At 49.6% G+C, this 20275-nt stretch overlaps 1 protein-coding gene across 6 annotated transcripts in view; it reads left to right on the forward strand.

The window, feature by feature from the left end:
* Positions 1-20275, forward strand: part of LOC105711902 (pannexin-1) — a 189159-nt gene that overhangs the window by 49677 nt on the left and 119207 nt on the right. For all 6 annotated transcript variants that reach the window (XM_064365425.1, XM_064365426.1, XM_064365421.1 and 3 more), the window contains exon 2: positions 10491-10630. In XM_064365425.1, the coding sequence (XP_064221495.1) occupies positions 10491-10630 (140 nt within the window). The remainder of the gene's footprint in view (positions 1-10490; positions 10631-20275) is intronic.

Consider the following 20275-nt stretch of genomic DNA (forward strand, 5'->3'; position numbering starts at 1 on the left):
GTGACACACACGCTCTTGTATGTGCCGGGTGGGGACAGGGGATCAGCTCTGACCCCTGTGCCTGTGACACACGTGCTCTTGTATGTGCCGGGTGGGGACAGGGGATCAGCTCTGACCCCTGTGCCTGTGACACACACGCTCTTGTATGTGCCGGGTGGGGACAGGAAATCAGCTCTGACCCCTGTGCCTGTGACACACGCGCTCTTGTATGTGTCGGGTGGGGACAGGGGATCAGCTCTGACCCCTGTGCCTGTGACACACACGCTCTTGTATGTGCCGGGTGGGGACAGGAAATCAGCTCTGACCCCTATGCCTGTGACACACACGCTCTTGTATGTGCCGGGTGGGGACAGGAAATCAGCTCTGACCCCTGTGCCTGTGACACACGCGCTCTTGTATGTGCCGGGTGGGGACAGGGGATCAGCTCTGACCCCTGTGCCTGTGACACACACGCTCTTGTATGTGCCGGGTGGGGACAGGGGATCAGCTCTGACCCCTGTGCCTGTGACACACACGCTCTTGTATGTGCCGGGTGGGGACAGGGGATCAGCTCTGACCCCTGTGCCTGTGACACACACGCTCTTGTATGTGCCGGGTGGGGACAGGGGATCAGCTCTGACCCCTATGCCTGTGACACACACGCTCTTGTATGTGCCGGGTGGGGACAGGGGATCAGCTCTGACCCCTATGCCTGTGACACACACGCTCTTGTATGTGCCGGGTGGGGACAGGGGATCAGCTCTGACCCCTATGCCTGTGACACACACGCTCTTGTATGTGCCGGGTGGGGACAGGGGATCAGCTCTGACAGCTGTGCCTGTGACACACACGCTCTTGTATGTGCCGGGTGGGGACAGGAAATCAGCTCTGACCCCTGTGCCTGTGACACACGTGCTCTTGTATGTGTCGGGTGGGGACAGGGGATCAGCTCTGACCCCTATGCCTGTGACACACACGCTCTTGTATGTGCCGGGTGGGGACAGGGGATCAGCTCTGACCCCTGTGCCTGTGACACACACGCTCTTGTATGTGCCGGGTTGGGACAGGAAATCAGCTCTGACCCCTGTGCCTGTGACACACGCGCTCTTGTATGTGCCGGGTGGGGACAGGTGATCAGCTCTGACCCCTGTGCCTGTGACACACACGCTCTTGTATGTGCCGGGTGGGGACAGGGGATCAGCTCTGACCCCTGTGCCTGTGACACACACGCTCTTGTATGTGCCGGGTGGGGACAGGGGATCAGCTCTGACCCCTATGCCTGTGACACACACGCTCTTGTATGTGCCGGGTGGGGACAGGGGATCAGCTCTGACCCCTATGCCTGTGACACACACGCTCTTGTATGTGCCGGGTGGGGACAGGGGATCAGCTCTGACCCCTATGCCTGTGACACACACGCTCTTGTATGTGCCAGGTGGGGACAGGGGATCAGCTCTGACCCCTATGCCTGTGACACACACGCTCTTGTATGTGCCGGGTGGGGACAGGGGATCAGCTCTGACCCCTATGCCTGTGACACACATGCTCTTGTATGTGCCGGGTGGGGACAGGGGATCAGCTCTGACCCCTGTGCCTGTGACACACACGCTCTTGTATGTGCCGGGTGGGGACAGGGGATCAGCTCTGACCCCTATGCCTGTGACACACGTGCTCTTGTATGTGCCGGGTGGGGACAGGGGATCAGCTCTGACCCCTGTGCCTGTGACACACACGCTCTTGTATGTGCCGGGTGGGGACAGGGGATCAGCTCTGACCCCTGTGCCTGTGACACACACGCTCTTGTATGTGCCGGGTGGGGACAGGGGATCAGCTCTGACCCCTGTGCCTGTGACACACACGCTCTTGTATGTGCCGGGTGGGGACAGGAAATCAGCTCTGACCCCTATGCCTGTGACACACACGCTCTTGTATGTGTCGGGTGGGGACAGGGGATCAGCTCTGACCCCTATGCCTGTGACACACACGCTCTTGTATGTGCCGGGTGGGGACAGGGGATCAGCTCTGACCCCTATGCCTGTGACACACATGCTCTTGTATGTGCCGGGTGGGGACAGGGGATCATCTCTGACCCCTGTGCCTGTGACACACACGCTCTTGTATGCCGGGTGGGGACAGGGGATCAGCTCTGACCCCTGTGCCTGTGACACACACGCTCTTGTATGTGCCGGGTGGGGACAGGGGATCAGCTCTGACCCCTGTGCCTGTGACACACACGCTCTTGTATGTGCCGGGTGGGGACAGGGGATCAGCTCTGACCCCTGTGCCTGTGACACACGTGCTCTTGTATGTGCCGGGTGGGGACACGGGATCAGCTCTGACCCCTGTGCCTGTGACACACATGCTCTTGTATGTGCCGGGTGGGGACAGGGGATCAGCTCTGACCCCTGTGCCTGTGACACACACGCTCTTGTATGTGCCGGGTGGGGACAGGTGATCAGCTCTGACCCCTGTGCCTGTGACACACACGCTCTTGTATGTGCCGGGTGGGGACAGGGGATCAGCTCTGACCCCTATGCCTGTGACACACGCGCTCTTGTATGTGCCGGGTGGGGACAGGGGATCAGCTCTGACCCCTATGCCTGTGACACACACGCTCTTGTATGTGCCGGGTGGGGACAGGGGATCAGCTCTGACCCCTATGCCTGTGACACACACGCTCTTGTATGTGCCGGGTGGGGACAGGGGATCAGCTCTGACCCCTGTGCCTGTGACACACACGCTCTTGTATGTGCCGGGTGGGGACAGGAAATCAGCTCTGACCCCTGTGCCTGTGACACACGCGCTCTTGTATGTGTCGGGTGGGGACAGGGGATCAGCTCTGACCCCTGTGCCTGTGACACACACGCTCTTTTATGTGCCGGGTGGGGACAGGAAATCAGCTCTGACCCCTGTGCCTGTGACACACGCGCTCTTGTATGTTCCGGGTGGGGACAGGGGATCAGCTCTGACCCCTGTGCCTGTGACACACACGCTCTTGTATGTGCCGGGTGGGGACAGGGGATCAGCTCTGACCCCTGTGCCTGTGACACACACGCTCTTGTATGTGCCGGGTGGGGACAGGGGATCAGCTCTGACCCCTATGCCTGTGACACACACGCTCTTGTATGTGTCGGGTGGGGACAGGGGATCAGCTCTGACCCCTATGCCTGTGACACACACGCTCTTGTATGTGCCGGGTGGGGACAGGGGATCAGCTCTGACCCCTATGTCTGTGACACACACGCTCTTGTATGTGCCGGGTGGGGACAGGGGATCAGCTCTGACCCCTATGCCTGTGACACACACGCTCTTGTATGTGCCGGGTGGGGACAGGGGATCAGCTCTGACCCCTATGCCTGTGACACACATGCTCTTGTATGTGCCGGGTGGGGACAGGGGATCAGCTCTGACCCCTGTGCCTGTGACACACACGCTCTTGTATGTGCCGGGTGGGGACAGGGGATCAGCTCTGACCCCTATGCCTGTGACACACGTGCTCTTGTATGTGCCGGGTGGGGACAGGGGATCAGCTCTGACCCCTGTGCCTGTGACACACACGCTCTTGTATGTGCCGGGTGGGGACAGGGGATTAGCTCTGACCCCTGTGCCTGTGACACACACGCTCTTGTATGTGCCGGGTGGGGACAGGGGATCAGCTCTGACCCCTGTGCCTGTGACACACACGCTCTTGTATGTGCCGGGTGGGGACAGGAAATCAGCTCTGACCCCTATGCCTGTGACACACACGCTCTTGTATGTGTCGGGTGGGGACAGGGGATCAGCTCTGACCCCTATGCCTGTGACACACACGCTCTTGTATGTGCCGGGTGGGGACAGGGGATCAGCTCTGACCCCTATGCCTGTGACACACATGCTCTTGTATGTGCCGGGTGGGGACAGGGGATCAGCTCTGACCCCTGTGCCTGTGACACACACGCTCTTGTATGCCGGGTGGGGACAGGGGATCAGCTCTGACCCCTGTGCCTGTGACACACACGCTCTTGTATGTGCCGGGTGGGGACAGGGGATCAGCTCTGACCCCTGTGCCTGTGACACACACGCTCTTGTATGTGCCGGGTGGGGACAGGGGATCAGCTCTGACCCCTGTGCCTGTGACACACGTGCTCTTGTATGTGCCGGGTGGGGACAGGGGATCAGCTCTGACCCCTGTGCCTGTGACACACATGCTCTTGTATGTGCCGGGTGGGGACAGGGGATCAGCTCTGACCCCTGTGCCTGTGACACACACGCTCTTGTATGTGCCGGGTGGGGACAGGTGATCAGCTCTGACCCCTGTGCCTGTGACACACACGCTCTTGTATGTGCCGGGTGGGGACAGGGGATCAGCTCTGACCCCTATGCCTGTGACACACGCGCTCTTGTATGTGCCGGGTGGGGACAGGGAATCAGCTCTGACCCCTATGCCTGTGACACACACGCTCTTGTATGTGCCGGGTGGGGACAGGGGATCAGCTCTGACCCCTATGCCTGTGACACACACGCTCTTGTATGTGCCGGGTGGGGACAGGGGATCAGCTCTGACCCCTGTGCCTGTGACACACACGCTCTTGTATGTGCCGGGTGGGGACAGGAAATCAGCTCTGACCCCTGTGCCTGTGACACACGCGCTCTTGTATGTGTCGGGTGGGGACAGGGGATCAGCTCTGACCCCTGTGCCTGTGACACACACGCTCTTTTATGTGCCGGGTGGGGACAGGAAATCAGCTCTGACCCCTGTGCCTGTGACACACGCGCTCTTGTATGTGCCGGGTGGGGACAGGGGATCAGCTCTGACCCCTGTGCCTGTGACACACACGCTCTTGTATGTGCCGGGTGGGGACAGGGGATCAGCTCTGACCCCTGTGCCTGTGACACACACGCTCTTGTATGTGCCGGGTGGGGACAGGGGATCAGCTCTGACCCCTATGCCTGTGACACACACGCTCTTGTATGTGTCGGGTGGGGACAGGGGATCAGCTCTGACCCCTATGCCTGTGACACACACGCTCTTGTATGTGCCGGGTGGGGACAGGGGATCAGCTCTGACCCCTATGTCTGTGACACACACGCTCTTGTATGTGCCGGGTGGGGACAGGGGATCAGCTCTGACCCCTATGCCTGTGACACACACGCTCTTGTATGTGCCGGGTGGGGACAGGGGATCAGCTCTGACCCCTATGCCTGTGACACACACGCTCTTGTATGTGCCGGGTGGGGACAGGGGATCAGCTCTGACCCCTGTGCCTGTGACACACACGCTCTTGTATGTGCCGGGTGGGGACAGGGGATCAGCTCTGACCCCTATGCCTGTGACACACACGCTCTTGTATGTGCCGGGTGGGGACAGGGGATCAGCTCTGACCCCTATGCCTGTGACACGCACGCTCTTGTATGTGCCGGGTGGGGACGGAATCAGCTCTGACCCCTATGCCTGTGACACACACGCTCTTGTATGTGCCGGGTGGGGACAGGGGATCAGCTCTGACCCCTATGCCTGTGACACACACGCTCTTGTATGTGTCGGGTGGGGACAGGGGATCAGCTCTGACCCCTATGCCTGTGACACACACGCTCTTGTATGTGTCGGGTGGGGACAGGGGATCAGCTCTGACCCCTGTGCCTGTGACACACACGCTCTTGTATGTGCCGGGTGGGGACAGGGGATCAGCTCTGACCCCTATGCCTGTGACACACATGCTCTTGTATGTGCCGGGTGGGGACAGGGGATCAGCTCTGACCCCTGTGCCTGTGACACACACGCTCTTGTATGTGCCGGGTGGGGACAGGGGATCAGCTCTGACCCCTATGCCTGTGACACACGTGCTCTTGTATGTGCCGGGTGGGGACAGGGGATCAGCTCTGACCCCTGTGCCTGTGACACACACGCTCTTGTATGTGCCGGGTGGGGACAGGGGATCAGCTCTGACCCCTGTGCCTGTGACACACACGCTCTTGTATGTGCCGGGTGGGGACAGGGGATCAGCTCTGACCCCTGTGCCTGTGACACACACGCTCTTGTATGTGCCGGGTGGGGACAGGAAATCAGCTCTGACCCCTATGCCTGTGACACACACGCTCTTGTATGTGTCGGGTGGGGACAGGGGATCAGCTCTGACCCCTATGCCTGTGACACACACGCTCTTGTATGTGCCGGGTGGGGACAGGGGATCAGCTCTGACCCCTATGCCTGTGACACACATGCTCTTGTATGTGCCGGGTGGGGACAGGGGATCATCTCTGACCCCTGTGCCTGTGACACACACGCTCTTGTATGCCGGGTGGGGACAGGGGATCAGCTCTGACCCCTGTGCCTGTGACACACACGCTCTTGTTTGTGCCGGGTGGGGACAGGGGATCAGCTCTGACCCCTATGCCTGTGACACGCACGCTCTTGTATGTGCCGGGTGGGGACGGAATCAGCTCTGACCCCTATGCCTGTGACACACACGCTCTTGTATGTGCCGGGTGGGGACAGGGGATCAGCTCTGACCCCTATGCCTGTGACACACACGCTCTTGTATGTGCCGGGTGGGGACAGGGGATCAGCTCTGACCCCTGTGCCTGTGACACACACGCTCTTGTATGTGCCGGGTGGGGACAGGGGATCAGCTCTGACCCCTATGCCTGTGACACACACGCTCTTGTATGTGCCGGGTGGGGACAGGGGATCAGCTCTGACCCCTATGTCTGTGACACACACGCTCTTGTATGTGCCGGGTGGGGACAGGGGATCAGCTCTGACCCCTATGCCTGTGACACACACGCTCTTGTATGTGCCGGGTGGGGACAGGGGATCAGCTCTGACCCCTATGCCTGTGACACACATGCTCTTGTATGTGCCGGGTGGGGACAGGGGATCAGCTCTGACCCCTGTGCCTGTGACACACACGCTCTTGTATGTGCCGGGTGGGGACAGGGGATCAGCTCTGACCCCTATGCCTGTGACACACGTGCTCTTGTATGTGCCGGGTGGGGACAGGGGATCAGCTCTGACCCCTGTGCCTGTGACACACACGCTCTTGTATGTGCCGGGTGGGGACAGGGGATTAGCTCTGACCCCTGTGCCTGTGACACACACGCTCTTGTATGTGCCGGGTGGGGACAGGGGATCAGCTCTGACCCCTGTGCCTGTGACACACACGCTCTTGTATGTGCCGGGTGGGGACAGGAAATCAGCTCTGACCCCTATGCCTGTGACACACACGCTCTTGTATGTGTCGGGTGGGGACAGGGGATCAGCTCTGACCCCTATGCCTGTGACACACACGCTCTTGTATGTGCCGGGTGGGGACAGGGGATCAGCTCTGACCCCTATGCCTGTGACACACATGCTCTTGTATGTGCCGGGTGGGGACAGGGGATCAGCTCTGACCCCTGTGCCTGTGACACACACGCTCTTGTATGCCGGGTGGGGACAGGGGATCAGCTCTGACCCCTGTGCCTGTGACACACACGCTCTTGTATGTGCCGGGTGGGGACAGGGGATCAGCTCTGACCCCTGTGCCTGTGACACACACGCTCTTGTATGTGCCGGGTGGGGACAGGGGATCAGCTCTGACCCCTGTGCCTGTGACACACGTGCTCTTGTATGTGCCGGGTGGGGACAGGGGATCAGCTCTGACCCCTGTGCCTGTGACACACATGCTCTTGTATGTGCCGGGTGGGGACAGGGGATCAGCTCTGACCCCTGTGCCTGTGACACACACGCTCTTGTATGTGCCGGGTGGGGACAGGTGATCATCTCTGACCCCTGTGCCTGTGACACACACGCTCTTGTATGTGCCGGGTGGGGACAGGGGATCAGCTCTGACCCCTATGCCTGTGACACACGCGCTCTTGTATGTGCCGGGTGGGGACAGGGAATCAGCTCTGACCCCTATGCCTGTGACACACACGCTCTTGTATGTGCCGGGTGGGGACAGGGGATCAGCTCTGACCCCTATGCCTGTGACACACACGCTCTTGTATGTGCCGGGTGGGGACAGGGGATCAGCTCTGACCCCTGTGCCTGTGACACACACGCTCTTGTATGTGCCGGGTGGGGACAGGAAATCAGCTCTGACCCCTGTGCCTGTGACACACGCGCTCTTGTATGTGTCGGGTGGGGACAGGGGATCAGCTCTGACCCCTGTGCCTGTGACACACACGCTCTTTTATGTGCCGGGTGGGGACAGGAAATCAGCTCTGACCCCTGTGCCTGTGACACACACGCTCTTGTATGTGCCGGGTGGGGACAGGGGATCAGCTCTGACCCCTATGCCTGTGACACACGCGCTCTTGTATGTGCCGGGTGGGGACAGGGGATCAGCTCTGACCCCTGTGCCTGTGACACACACGCTCTTGTATGTGCCGGGTGGGGACAGGGGATCAGCTCTGACCCCTATGCCTGTGACACACACGCTCTTGTATGTGCCGGGTGGGGACAGGGGATCAGCTCTGACCCCTGTGCCTGTGACACACACGCTCTTGTATGTGCCGGGTGGGGACAGGGGATCAGCTCTGACCCCTGTGCCTGTGACACACACGCTCTTGTATGTGCCGGGTGGGGACAGGGGATCAGCTCTGACCCCTATGCCTGTGACACACACGCTCTTGTATGTGTCGGGTGGGGACAGGGGATCAGCTCTGACCCCTATGCCTGTGACACACACGCTCTTGTATGTGCCGGGTGGGGACAGGGGATCAGCTCTGACCCCTATGTCTGTGACACACACGCTCTTGTATGTGCCGGGTGGGGACAGGGGATCAGCTCTGACCCCTATGCCTGTGACACACACGCTCTTGTATGTGCCGGGTGGGGACAGGGGATCAGCTCTGACCCCTATGCCTGTGACACACACGCTCTTGTATGTGCCGGGTGGGGACAGGGGATCAGCTCTGACCCCTGTGCCTGTGACACACACGCTCTTGTATGTGCCGGGTGGGGACAGGGGATCAGCTCTGACCCCTATGCCTGTGACACACACGCTCTTGTATGTGCCGGGTGGGGACAGGGGATCAGCTCTGACCCCTATGCCTGTGACACGCACGCTCTTGTATGTGCCGGGTGGGGACGGAATCAGCTCTGACCCCTATGCCTGTGACACACACGCTCTTGTATGTGCCGGGTGGGGACAGGGGATCAGCTCTGACCCCTATGCCTGTGACACACACGCTCTTGTATGTGTCGGGTGGGGACAGGGGATCAGCTCTGACCCCTATGCCTGTGACACACACGCTCTTGTATGTGTCGGGTGGGGACAGGGGATCAGCTCTGACCCCTGTGCCTGTGACACACACGCTCTTGTATGTGCCGGGTGGGGACAGGGGATCAGCTCTGACCGCTGTGCCTGTGACACACGCGCTCTTGTATGTGCCGGGTGGGGACAGGCGATCAGCTCTGACCCCTATGCCTGTGACACACACGCTCTTGTATGTGCCAGGTGGGGACAGGGGATCAGCTCTGACCCCTATGCCTGTGACACACACGCTCTTGTATGTGTCGGGTGGGGACAGGGGATCAGCTCTGACCCCTATGCCTGTGACACACATGCTCTTGTATGTGCCGGGTGGGGACAGGGGATCAGCTCTGACCCCTATGCCTGTGACACACACGCTCTTGTATGTGCCGGGTGGGGACAGGGGATCAGGGCTGGGTCAAGCAAGGCTTAGCATCAGCCCCGGTGATAATGGTGGGAAGGGGAGGACGTGGCTCTGACCGAACCTCACAATCCTATTAGTCGGTTTCCCTCCATGACCTGTGGGTGCCAGAAGCACAAAGAATCTTCCAGATGGTAGGTTTTACAGATGTAATGGTAGCGTCTGCAGGGGCATGTAGTCTTCCGTGTGCAGAGGAGTCCCTTCCCAGAAGAGCGAGTTAACGACAGAGCCCCGAGAGGCCCCAAGTCTTCCCACTTCCCATCCGGCACTCATCTGCTGTTGGAAGGTTTCGGTCTTGAGCAATTCCCTTCCAGATGTAACCACTTGGGCTGCGGTTTGGGCCTGTTTTTCCTTTAGTGTTAGAGAAGGTGGAAAACTGCTGATTTCCCATCCAGTGGTCTATTGCCAAATGTTCCCTTCCGCTTTCTGTTCCTTAGGCTAAGAGTTCTTTGTTCTAAGAGAACTTTGTTTTTTAGTCCAATTTTCTACATTCAGACACCTCACTGACCGTCCCACATAACCTTTTCTTTTTCTCAATCCTTACTCCAAACTAAACCAGCTTTCTCCACTTGTCTCATGCGTTTTGGGCTCTGGTTCTTTTCCTGCTTCCTTGTTCTTTTTATGGTAGTTCTTCTTAAGAATTTTTCTCCAACTGAAGCCAAGCTGCTATTATGACCACTGTTGGCCAAAACCACTCTGTGATCCTTCGTTTTGATATGAACTTGGGTGTTTGTTTTTAGTTCTGCCCTAACGTCCCCACCTCCTGTCCTGGTGCTCCCTGTCTTAGACAAAAGTAAAAACATGTGAGATGGGGACAAGGGTCCAGGTAGCTGTGTTTTCATTCATTGGAAACTATCTGTTTTGCTTCTCAGGTACACAGATAAGCTGTTTTTCTCCAAGTTCTTTCTCCTGGCGTCAGGCTGCCTTCGTGGATTCATATTGCTGGGCGGCTGTTCAACAGAAGACCTCGCTGCAGAGCGATTCTGGAAACCTCCCGCTGTGTCTGCATAAGGTAAAGGAGACATTTTCAAATGAAACCTGTTTGCTTTATAGATAAGGAAACTAAGGCCCAGGGAGGCTGTGCCAAATACCATCCAGATACTGTAGCCAACCAGGGCTGTATCTCAGACTGTAAAACTATAGCACTTTATAGTCAAAAAGAACCTCAGCGATGACTTGATATAGGCACCATCGTTCCACACAGCGGGGCCATGGAGGTGTTCTGTGGGTTTTACCTCTGTAACAGCAGGCACCTTCTGTGCCTTGACACCGTTATATCATTAATGCCCAGCAAGATGTCTGGTCCATAGTAGGTTCTTAGTACATTTTGAGTGTCTGAATGAGCATAGCTAGTCACTGGCAGAGCTAGGATTCACGCATAGCTTCTCAGCTGGTGCCTTTTCTACCACATACAGGGTCTCTTGCAGAAAGTAAGGACCGACCTAGAGTTCAGTTGCTTCTAGCTGATACGTTACTAGAGCAATGAAAAACCTAGTGATGGGGTCCTCTGGGGTGTTGGCTGTAGCACTGGTTGTGGAATAGATTCCTTTGCTTTTTGTTAGCTCCAGATACTGCGGGGAAGGGGAGATACTCCACAAGAGACACCAGTGTCTGGGATCCACATCCCATAGAGAAGAGGTACAGCCAGGTGCTCTGTGGTCAGGGAAGTGGTGATTTGTGCACGTATGTGGCGGGGGATGCAGTGAGGAACTTAGGCAGCACTTGACAAGTTTGTGCAGAATAACGTTCTCTGACTTATGAAGTGACTGCATTAGGTCTTTGTGCTTATGGAAGTAGGACTTTGTTTCAGCCTGTCATTAATTTTAATCACTGTTTCTTTTGTCCATTGTGAGAACAAATAGAATGTGTATCTTCTGGTATTCTTATTTGCTGAAAAAAGTACAGAATTTAGCTTCCAAAAAGGGAAAACTGGACTCTCTTCTGCTTTGACCTGCTGCCAGATACACCGTCAGCATCCTTCTTCGTAAAAGGAATGATTTAAGGGAGCGATGACTCAGGCTTCTTCTCCTCCTTGTTTGTTTACAGTTGATCCTTGAACAGTGTTGGGGGCAGAGGCACTGGCTCCCTGCACAGTCAAAAACTTGTATGTAACATTTGTCTCCCCAAAACTTAACTACAGATAGCTACTGTTGACTGGAAACCTTACTAATAACATAAACAGTCACTTAACACATATTTTATATGTTATATGTATTATATTCTTACAATAAAATAAGCTAGCAAAAGAATGTTATTAAGAAGATCATAATGAAAAGAAAATATTTACTATTTGGGTCATGCAAAAGTAGTCATGGGTTTTACCATTAAAAGTAACAGCAAGGTGGGCAAGGTGGGTGGATCACTTGAAGTCAGGAGTTTGAGACCAGCCTGACCAACATGGTAAAATCCCATCTCTACTAAAAATACAAAAATTATCCAGGCATGGGCAGACACAGTTGCTCACGCCTGTAATCCCATCACTTTGTGAGGCTAAGGTGAGCAGCGGATCACTTGAGGTCAGGAGTTTGAGACCAGCCTGGCCAACATGGTGAAACCCCGTCTTTACTAAAAATACAAAAGTTAGCCGGGTGTGGTGGCAGGTTCCTATAATTCCAGGTACTCAGGAGGCTGAGGCAGGAGAATTGCTTGAGCCTGGGAGGCAGAGGTTGCGGTGAGCTCAGATCGTGCCATTGCACTCCAGCCTGGGCAACAAGAGGGAAACTCCATCTCAAAAATAAAAGTACCCAAGTGTGGTGGCATGTGCCTGTAATCCCAGTTATTTGGGAGGCTGAGGCAGGAGAACATGGGCTTGAAAATGGGAGGTGGAAGCTGCAGATAGCAGAGATCACACCACTGCACTCCAGCCTGGGCAACGGAGTGAGACTCCAAAAAAGAATAATAATAAAATAAATATATAAAAGTAGTGACAAAACCTGCGATTACTTTTGCTCCAACCTATTATTTATTAAGTGGAAGTAGATCATCATAAAGGTTTTCATCCTCATGGTCTTTATGTTGAGTAGCTGAGGAGGAAGAGAAGTTGTTCATGTTGTATCAGGAACGGTAAAGGCAGAAGAAAAGCCCCATAAAAGTGGGCCCATGTGGTTCCAATTCATGTTGTTCAAGGGTCAACTGGATTGCTTACCGTTTTTCATAGTGATGTCCTAAACTGACTCCTTTCTTCATTTAGGTTTGGCTTTTCTCTTTATTTTCAGCCATAGGTGGGTTCTCATCAGCTTTGCAAGGTTTAGTAGTCAAGGCAACAAATACTAGGACCTGCAGTACGAATGGTCACAGTGATGAAGTTTAACGGCTTGCTTTGTAATCCCAAACTTTTGCTGTTGTAGTTTAAGTTCATTTGTTATAGTGTTCTCATGAAAATGGAGAGTTTTAATGAGTCACTGGGCTGGCTTTGATGGATCCACAGAAGAATGTATAATCTAGGATTGTCTAAAGTAAGAATTGGCAGCGGTGTTAGTGATTACTTTAGAGCAAGAAGAATAAACTGAAAGATTTTTCATCCAGATGCATTTTACATTTAAGGATAAGGGAACTTTGAGGGATCTAGCCTAAGAGTCTTAGGACCAGTTGCTGACCAACAGACTAGAGCTCAGATTTTCAGACTTCTAGCCCGTTGCTCTTCTAGGCTAGGAAGGGGAAATCTGGGAACAGTATGAGTAGCCAAACCTTAAGTTACCTGGTACTGATAACAGACTAAGAAGCTCTCTTTCTGGCAATGGAAGATTGCTTGTTTGAATGGAAGTACATCTGAGTGTCTCAGCAGAGCTCTTGCCAGATTCACAAGGCCGGGGACAGAGATTAAAGTCAGGACCGGCCACGTTGGAAGGACCCTGATTAGCACTCCTTGGCATTTGACTGGGACTCTGAAAGGCTGTTCCTTGAGAATAAGGGGCAATCCAGAATTAATTCAGCTTTCATTAGGGACTAGAGTTCTGATTTAAATCACTGCGATAGCAGTTGCATGACGGAGATCAGGGATTGCCATTGTCTGGTCTACTTGCCGGCCAGAAGTAAAAATGAATCCCTTTTGGAGTCTGGAAGAGGGTAATTATCATCTTTATATATATTTTTTAAATTATTTTTCTCCTCTTTTTTTTCTTTTTTTTTTTTTGGAGACAGGTTCTCACTTTGTCACGCAGCCCAGAGTGCAGTGGCACAAACATGGCTCACTGCAGCCTCAACCTCTTGGATGTAAGCAATCCTCCTGCCCTAGCCCCCCAAGCAGCTGGCACTATGGGCTTGCACCACCACACCTGGCTCATGTTTGTATTTTTTGTAGAAATGTTCTCAAATTCCTGAGCTCAAGAGATCCACTCATCGTGGCCTTCCAGAATGTTGGATTACAGGTGTGAGCCACCACACGTGGCCTGTCTTTCTTATTTTTAATTTTTATGGTTACATAACAGTTGTACCTTTTTGTGGAATACATGTGATATTTTGATATAAGCATACAATGTCTAATGATCAAATTGGGGTAATTGGGATACTCATCACCTTAAACATTTATCATTTCTTTGTGTTAGCAACATTCCAATTCCGTTCATACGGTTATTTTGAAATGTACAAGGAATTATTAACTACAGTCGCCTTGCTACCTAAACCTAAATTCTTTCTCTCTCACTGTGTACTTGTAGCCATTGACCATTCCCCCTTTCCACTACCCCTCCCTGCCTCTGGTAACCATCACTCTACTCTTTATCTTGATGAGATCAGTTTTTAAAGCTCTTACATGTAAGTGTGGAGTACTTATCCGTGCCTGTCTTATTTCACTTCGCACGGCATTGTCCAGTTCCATTCCTGCTGCTGAACGTAACGGGATATCGTGTTTTTAATAGCTAAACGATAGTCCATTGTGTATATGTGCCACATTTTCTCTGTTCATTGGTTGATGGACACTATCCATATAGCAAAGATTTCCATACCTTTGCTATTGTGAACAGCTCTGCAGTAAACATGGGGGTGCAAATAACTTCGATATTCTGATTTCCTTTCTTTTGGATATATACCCAGCAGTGGGATTGCTGGATCATACGGTAGCTCTATTTTTAGTTTTTTGAGGAACCTCCACACCGTTTCCCATAGTGGCTATACTAATTTACATTCCTACCAAGAGTATAGAATGTCCCCCTTTGTACACATCCTCACCAGCATTCGTTATTTTTTGTCTTTTTGATAAAAGCCATTTTACCTGGAGTGAAGCGGTATCTCATTGCGGTTTTGATTACATTTCCCTGCTCAGTGATGTTGAGCATTTCTTCATATACCTGTTTGCCATTTGTATTTCATCTTCTGAGAAGTGTCTATTCAGATCTTTTGCCCACTTTAAGTTTTTTTTAAAACTGAGTTTTTTTTTAATATTTTTCTGGTTGCTAATCCCTTGTCAGATGGATAGTTGGCAAATATTTTCTCCCATTCTGTGGATTGCCTCATCGTGTTGATTGTTTCCTTTGCTGCACAGAAGCTTTTTAGCTTGATGTGATCCTTTTTTTTTGGCTGTGGTTGCTTGTGCTTTTGAGGTCTTATGCAAGACATTGCTTATCCAGACTCATGTCCTGGAGAGTTACTCCAGTGTTTTCTTCTAGTAGTTTCGTGGTTTTAGGTTTTATATTTAAATCTTTAATCTATTTTGGTTAGATTTTTGTATATGATGAGAAGTAGAGATCTGGGTTTATTCTTCTGCACGTGGATACTCAGTTTTCCCAGCACCATTTATTAAAGAGACTTTCATTTCTCTATTGCATCTTTTTGGCACCTTTGTTGAAAATGAATTGACCATAAATAAATAGATTTATATCTGGGTTCTCTATTCTGCTTCCTTGGTCTGTGTGTCTGTTTTTATGCTAGTGTTACGCTGTTTTGGTTGCTATAACTTTGTAGTATAATTTACAGTTACATAATGTGATTCTCCCAGCTTTGTTCTTTTTGCTCAGAATTGCTCTATTGTGGGTCTTTTGTAGTTCCATATATATTTTAGGATTGTTTTCTCTGTTTCTGTGAAGAATGTCATTGATATCTTGATACATATTGCATTGAATCAGTAGATTGCTCTGGGTAGTGTGAACATTTTAATCAGTAGATTGCTCTGGGTAGTGTGAACATTTTAACAATATTAATTCTTCCAATTCATGAACATGGAATATATTTTAATTCATTTGTGTCTCTTCAGTTTCTTTTATTAGTGTTTTATAGTTTTTATTGTAGAGATCTTTCTCTTCTCTGGTGAGGTTTATTCCTAGGTATATTACTTGTAGCTATTGTAAATGGAATTACTTTCTTGGTTTCCTTTTCAGATTGTTTGCCATTGGCATATAGAAATTCTTGTGATTATTTTTTTATGTGGGTTTTGTATCCTGAAACTTCAGTGAATTCATTTATCAGTTCTAATAGAGTATTGGTGAAGTCTACATTTTTGTATATATAAGATCATATTGTCAGCTAGCAAGAATAATTTGATTTCTTCCTTTCCAATTTGGATGTCTTTTTTTTAATATTTGAACTTTATTCTGTGAATTCTGAGCAATCTTTGACAATGTTTATGCAAGAAAGGCTAGAATCAGTTTTGCATTTTGGAAAGATAATTCTAGTTATAGTATGAAGGGCAGATTAATGAGTAGATACTGAAGGCAGTAGTCCACGTAAATAATTATAAAGGATTATGCATCTGTTTTTTAATATATATTTTATTGCACTTTAGGTTCTGGGGTACATGTGCAGAACATGCAGGATTGTTGCACAGGTACATACATAGCAACGTGGTTTGCTGCCTCCATCCCCATCACCTATATCTGGCATTTCTCCCCATGTTATCCCTCCCCAACTCCCTACCCCCTACTGTCCCTACCCTAGTCCTCCTCAACAGACCTCAGTGTGTGATGCTCCCCTCCCTGTGTCCATGTGTTCTCATTGTTCAACACCCACCTACGAGTGAGAACATGCAGTGTTTGATTTTCTGTTCTTGTGTCAGTATGCTGAGAATGATGGTTTCCAGATTCATCCATATCCTTACAAAGGACATGAGCTCACCATTTTTTATGGCTGCATAGTATTCCATTGTGTATATGTGCCACATTTTCCCTGTCCAGTCTATCACTGATGGGCATTTGAATTGGTTCCAAGTCTTTGCTATTGTAAACAGTGCTGTAATGAACTTACATGTGCATGTGTCTTTATAATACAATGATTTATAATCCTTTGGATATATACCCAATAAAGGGATTTCTGGGTCAAGTGGAATTTCTATTTCTAGGTCCTTGAGGGGTCGCCACACTGTCTTCCACAATGGTTGAACTAATTTACAATCCCACCAACAGTGTAAAAGTGTTCCTATTTCTCCACATCCTCTCCAGCATCTATTGTCTCCAGATTTTTTAATGATTGCCATTCTCACTGGTGTGAGATAGTATCTCAGTGTAGTTTTGATTTGCATTTCTCTAATGACTGGTGATCATGAGCATTTTTTCATATGTTTGTTGGCCTCATATATGTCTTCTTTTGAAAAGTGTCTGTTCATATCCTTCACCCACTTTTGAATGGGTTTGTTTTTTTCTTATAAATCTGTTTTAGTTCTTTGTAGATTCTGGATATAAGTCCTTTGTCAGATGGGTAGGTTGTAAAAATTTTTTCCCATTGTGTTGGTTGCCAGTTCACTCTAATGATTGTTTCTTTTGCTGTGCAGAAGCTCTGGAGTTTAATTAGATCCCATTTGTCTATTTTGGCTTTTGTTGCCAATGCTTTTGGTGTTTTAGTCATGAAGCCCTTGCCTATGCCTATGTCCTAGGTTTTGCCTAGGTTTTCTTTTTGGGTTTTCATGGTGTTAGGTCTAATGTTTAAGTCTTTAATCCATCTGGAGTTAATTTTAGTGTAAGGTTTCAGAAAGAAGTCCAGTTTCTGCTTTCTGCACATGGCTAGCCAGTTTTCCCAACACCATTTATTAAACAGGGAATCCTTTCCCCATTGCTTGTTTTTATCAGGTTTGTCAAAGATCAGATGGTTGTAGATGTGTGGTATTGCCTCTGAGGCCTCTGTTCTGTTCCATTGGCCTATATCTCTCTTTTGGTACCAGTACTGTGCTGTTTTGATTACTGTAGTCTTGTAGTATAGTTTGAAGTCAGGTAGTGTAATGCCTCCAGCTTTGTTCTTTTTGCTTAGAATTGACTTGGTTATGCCGGCTCTCTTTTGGTTCCATATGAAGTTTAAGGTGTTTCTTTTCCAGTTCTGTGAAGAGGGTCATAGGTAGCTTGATGGGGATAACATTGAATCTGTAATTACTTTGGGCAGTATTGCCATTTTCACAATATTGATTCTTCATAACAATAAGCATGGAATGTTTTTCCATCTGTTTGTATCCTCTCTTATTTTCTTGAGCAGTGGTTTGTAGTTCTCCTTGAAGAGGTCCTTTACCTCCTTTGTTAGTTATATTCCTAGGTATTTTATTCTCTTTGTGGCAATTGTGAATGGCAGTTCGTTCTTGATTTGGCTGTCTTTAAGTCTGTTATTGGTGTATAGGAATGCTTGTGATTTCTGCACATTGATTTTATATCTTGAGACTTTGCTGAGGTTGCTTATCAGTTTCAGTAGATTTTGAGCTGAGACGATGGGGTCTTCTAAATATACAATAATGTCATCTGCAAATAGAGACAATTTGATTTCCTCCTTTCTCCATTGAATACCCTTTATTTCTTTTTCTTGCCTGATTGCTCTGGCTAGAACTTCCAGGACTATATTGAATAGGAGTGGTGAGAGAGGGCATCCTTGTCTAGTGCCAGATTTCAAAGGGAATGCTTCCAGTTTTTGCACATTCAGTATGATACTGGCTGTGGGTTTGTCCTAAATAGCTTTTATTATTTTGAGATACATTCTGCCGATATCTAGTGTATTGAGAGTTTTTAAAATAAAGGGCTACTGAATTTTGTCAAAGGCCTTCTCTGAGTCTATTGAGATAATCATGTGGTTTTTGTCTTTGGTTCTGTTTATATGGTGGATTATGTTTATAGACTTGTATATGTTGAACCAGCCTTGCATCCCCGGGATGAATCCTACTTGATCATGGTGGATAAGCTTTTTGATGTGCTGTTGCAATCAGTTTGCCATTATTTTATTGAAGATTTTTCATCTATGATCATCATGGATATTGGCTTGAAATTTTCTTTTCTTGTTGTGTCTCTGCTGGATTTTGATATCAGGATGATGTTGGCCTCATAAAATGATTTGGGAAGGATTCCCTCTTTTTGGATTATTTGGAATAGTTTCAGAAGGAATGGTACCAGCTCCTCTTTGTATGTCTGGTAGAATTCGGCTGTGAACCCATCTGGACCTGGGCTTTTTTTGGGTGGTAGGCTATTAATTGCTGCCTCAACTTCAGCCCTTGTTATTGGTCTATTCAGGGTTTCAACTTCTTTCTGGTTTAGTCTTGTGAGGGTGCAAGTGTCCAGGAATCTATCCAGTTCTTCCAGGTTTACTGGTTTGTGTGCATAGAGTTCTTTGTAGTAATCTCTGATGGTGGTTGGTATTTCTGTGGCATCTGTGGTGATATCCCCTTTATTATTTTTTTATTGTATCTATTTGATTCTTCTCTCTTTTCTTTTTTATTAATCTGGCTAGTGGTCTATTTTGTTGATCTTTTCAAGAAACCAGCTCCTGGATTTATTGATTTTTTGAAGGGTTTTTGTGTCTCTAGCTCCTTCAGTTCTGCTCTGATCTTAGTTTTTTTTCCTTTTCTTTTTTTATTTGTTTTTGATCTTAGTTATTTCTTGTCTTCTGCTAGCTTTTGAGTGTTTTTGATCTTGCTTCTCTAACTCTTTCAATTTTGATGATGGGGTGTCAATTTTAGATCTTTCCTTGCTTCTCATGTGGGCACTTATTGCTATATATTTTCCTCTAGACACTGCTTTAAATGTGTCCCAGAGATTCTGGTATGTTGTGTCTTCGTTCTCGTTGGTTTCCTAGAACATCCTTATTTCTGCCTTCATTTCATTGTTTATCCAGTCAACATTCAAGAACCAGTTGTTCAGTTTCCATGATCTTGTGCGATTCTGAGTTAGTTTTGGAATTCTGATTTCTAATTTGATTGCACTGTGGTCTGAGAGACTGTTTGTTATGATTTCCCTTCTTTTGCATTTGCTGAGGAGTGATTTATTTCCAGTTATGTGGTCAATTTTAGAGAAGGTGTGATGTGGTGCTGAGAAGAATGTATACTCTGTGGATTTTGGGTGGAGAGTTCTGTAAATGTATATTAGGAGTGCTTGGTACAGACCTGAGTTCAAGTCCTGGATATCCTTGTTAATTTTCTGTCTCATTGATCTGTCTGATATTGACAGTGGAGTGTTAGTCTCCCACTACTATTGTGTGGGAGTCTAAATCTCACTTGCTTTATGTATCTGGGTGCTCCTGTATTGGGTGCATATATATTTAGGACCATTAGCTCTTCTTTTTGCATTGATCCTTTTACCATTATGTAATGCCCTTCTTTGTGTCTCTTGATTTTTGTTGGTTTAAAGTCTATTTTATCAGAGACTAAGATTGCTACTCCTGCTTTTTTTTGCTTTCCATTTGCTTGGTAAATCTTCCTTCATCCCTTTATTTTGAGCCTATGTGTATCCTTGCATGTGAGATGGATTTCCTGCATACAGCACACCAA

The sequence above is a fragment of the Aotus nancymaae genome, unplaced genomic scaffold (assembly GCF_030222135.1).
Source record: "Aotus nancymaae isolate 86718 unplaced genomic scaffold, 86718_ANA_hifiasm-v0.15.2.pri h1tg000059l, whole genome shotgun sequence".
NCBI classification, from domain to species: Eukaryota; Metazoa; Chordata; class Mammalia; order Primates; family Aotidae; genus Aotus; species Aotus nancymaae.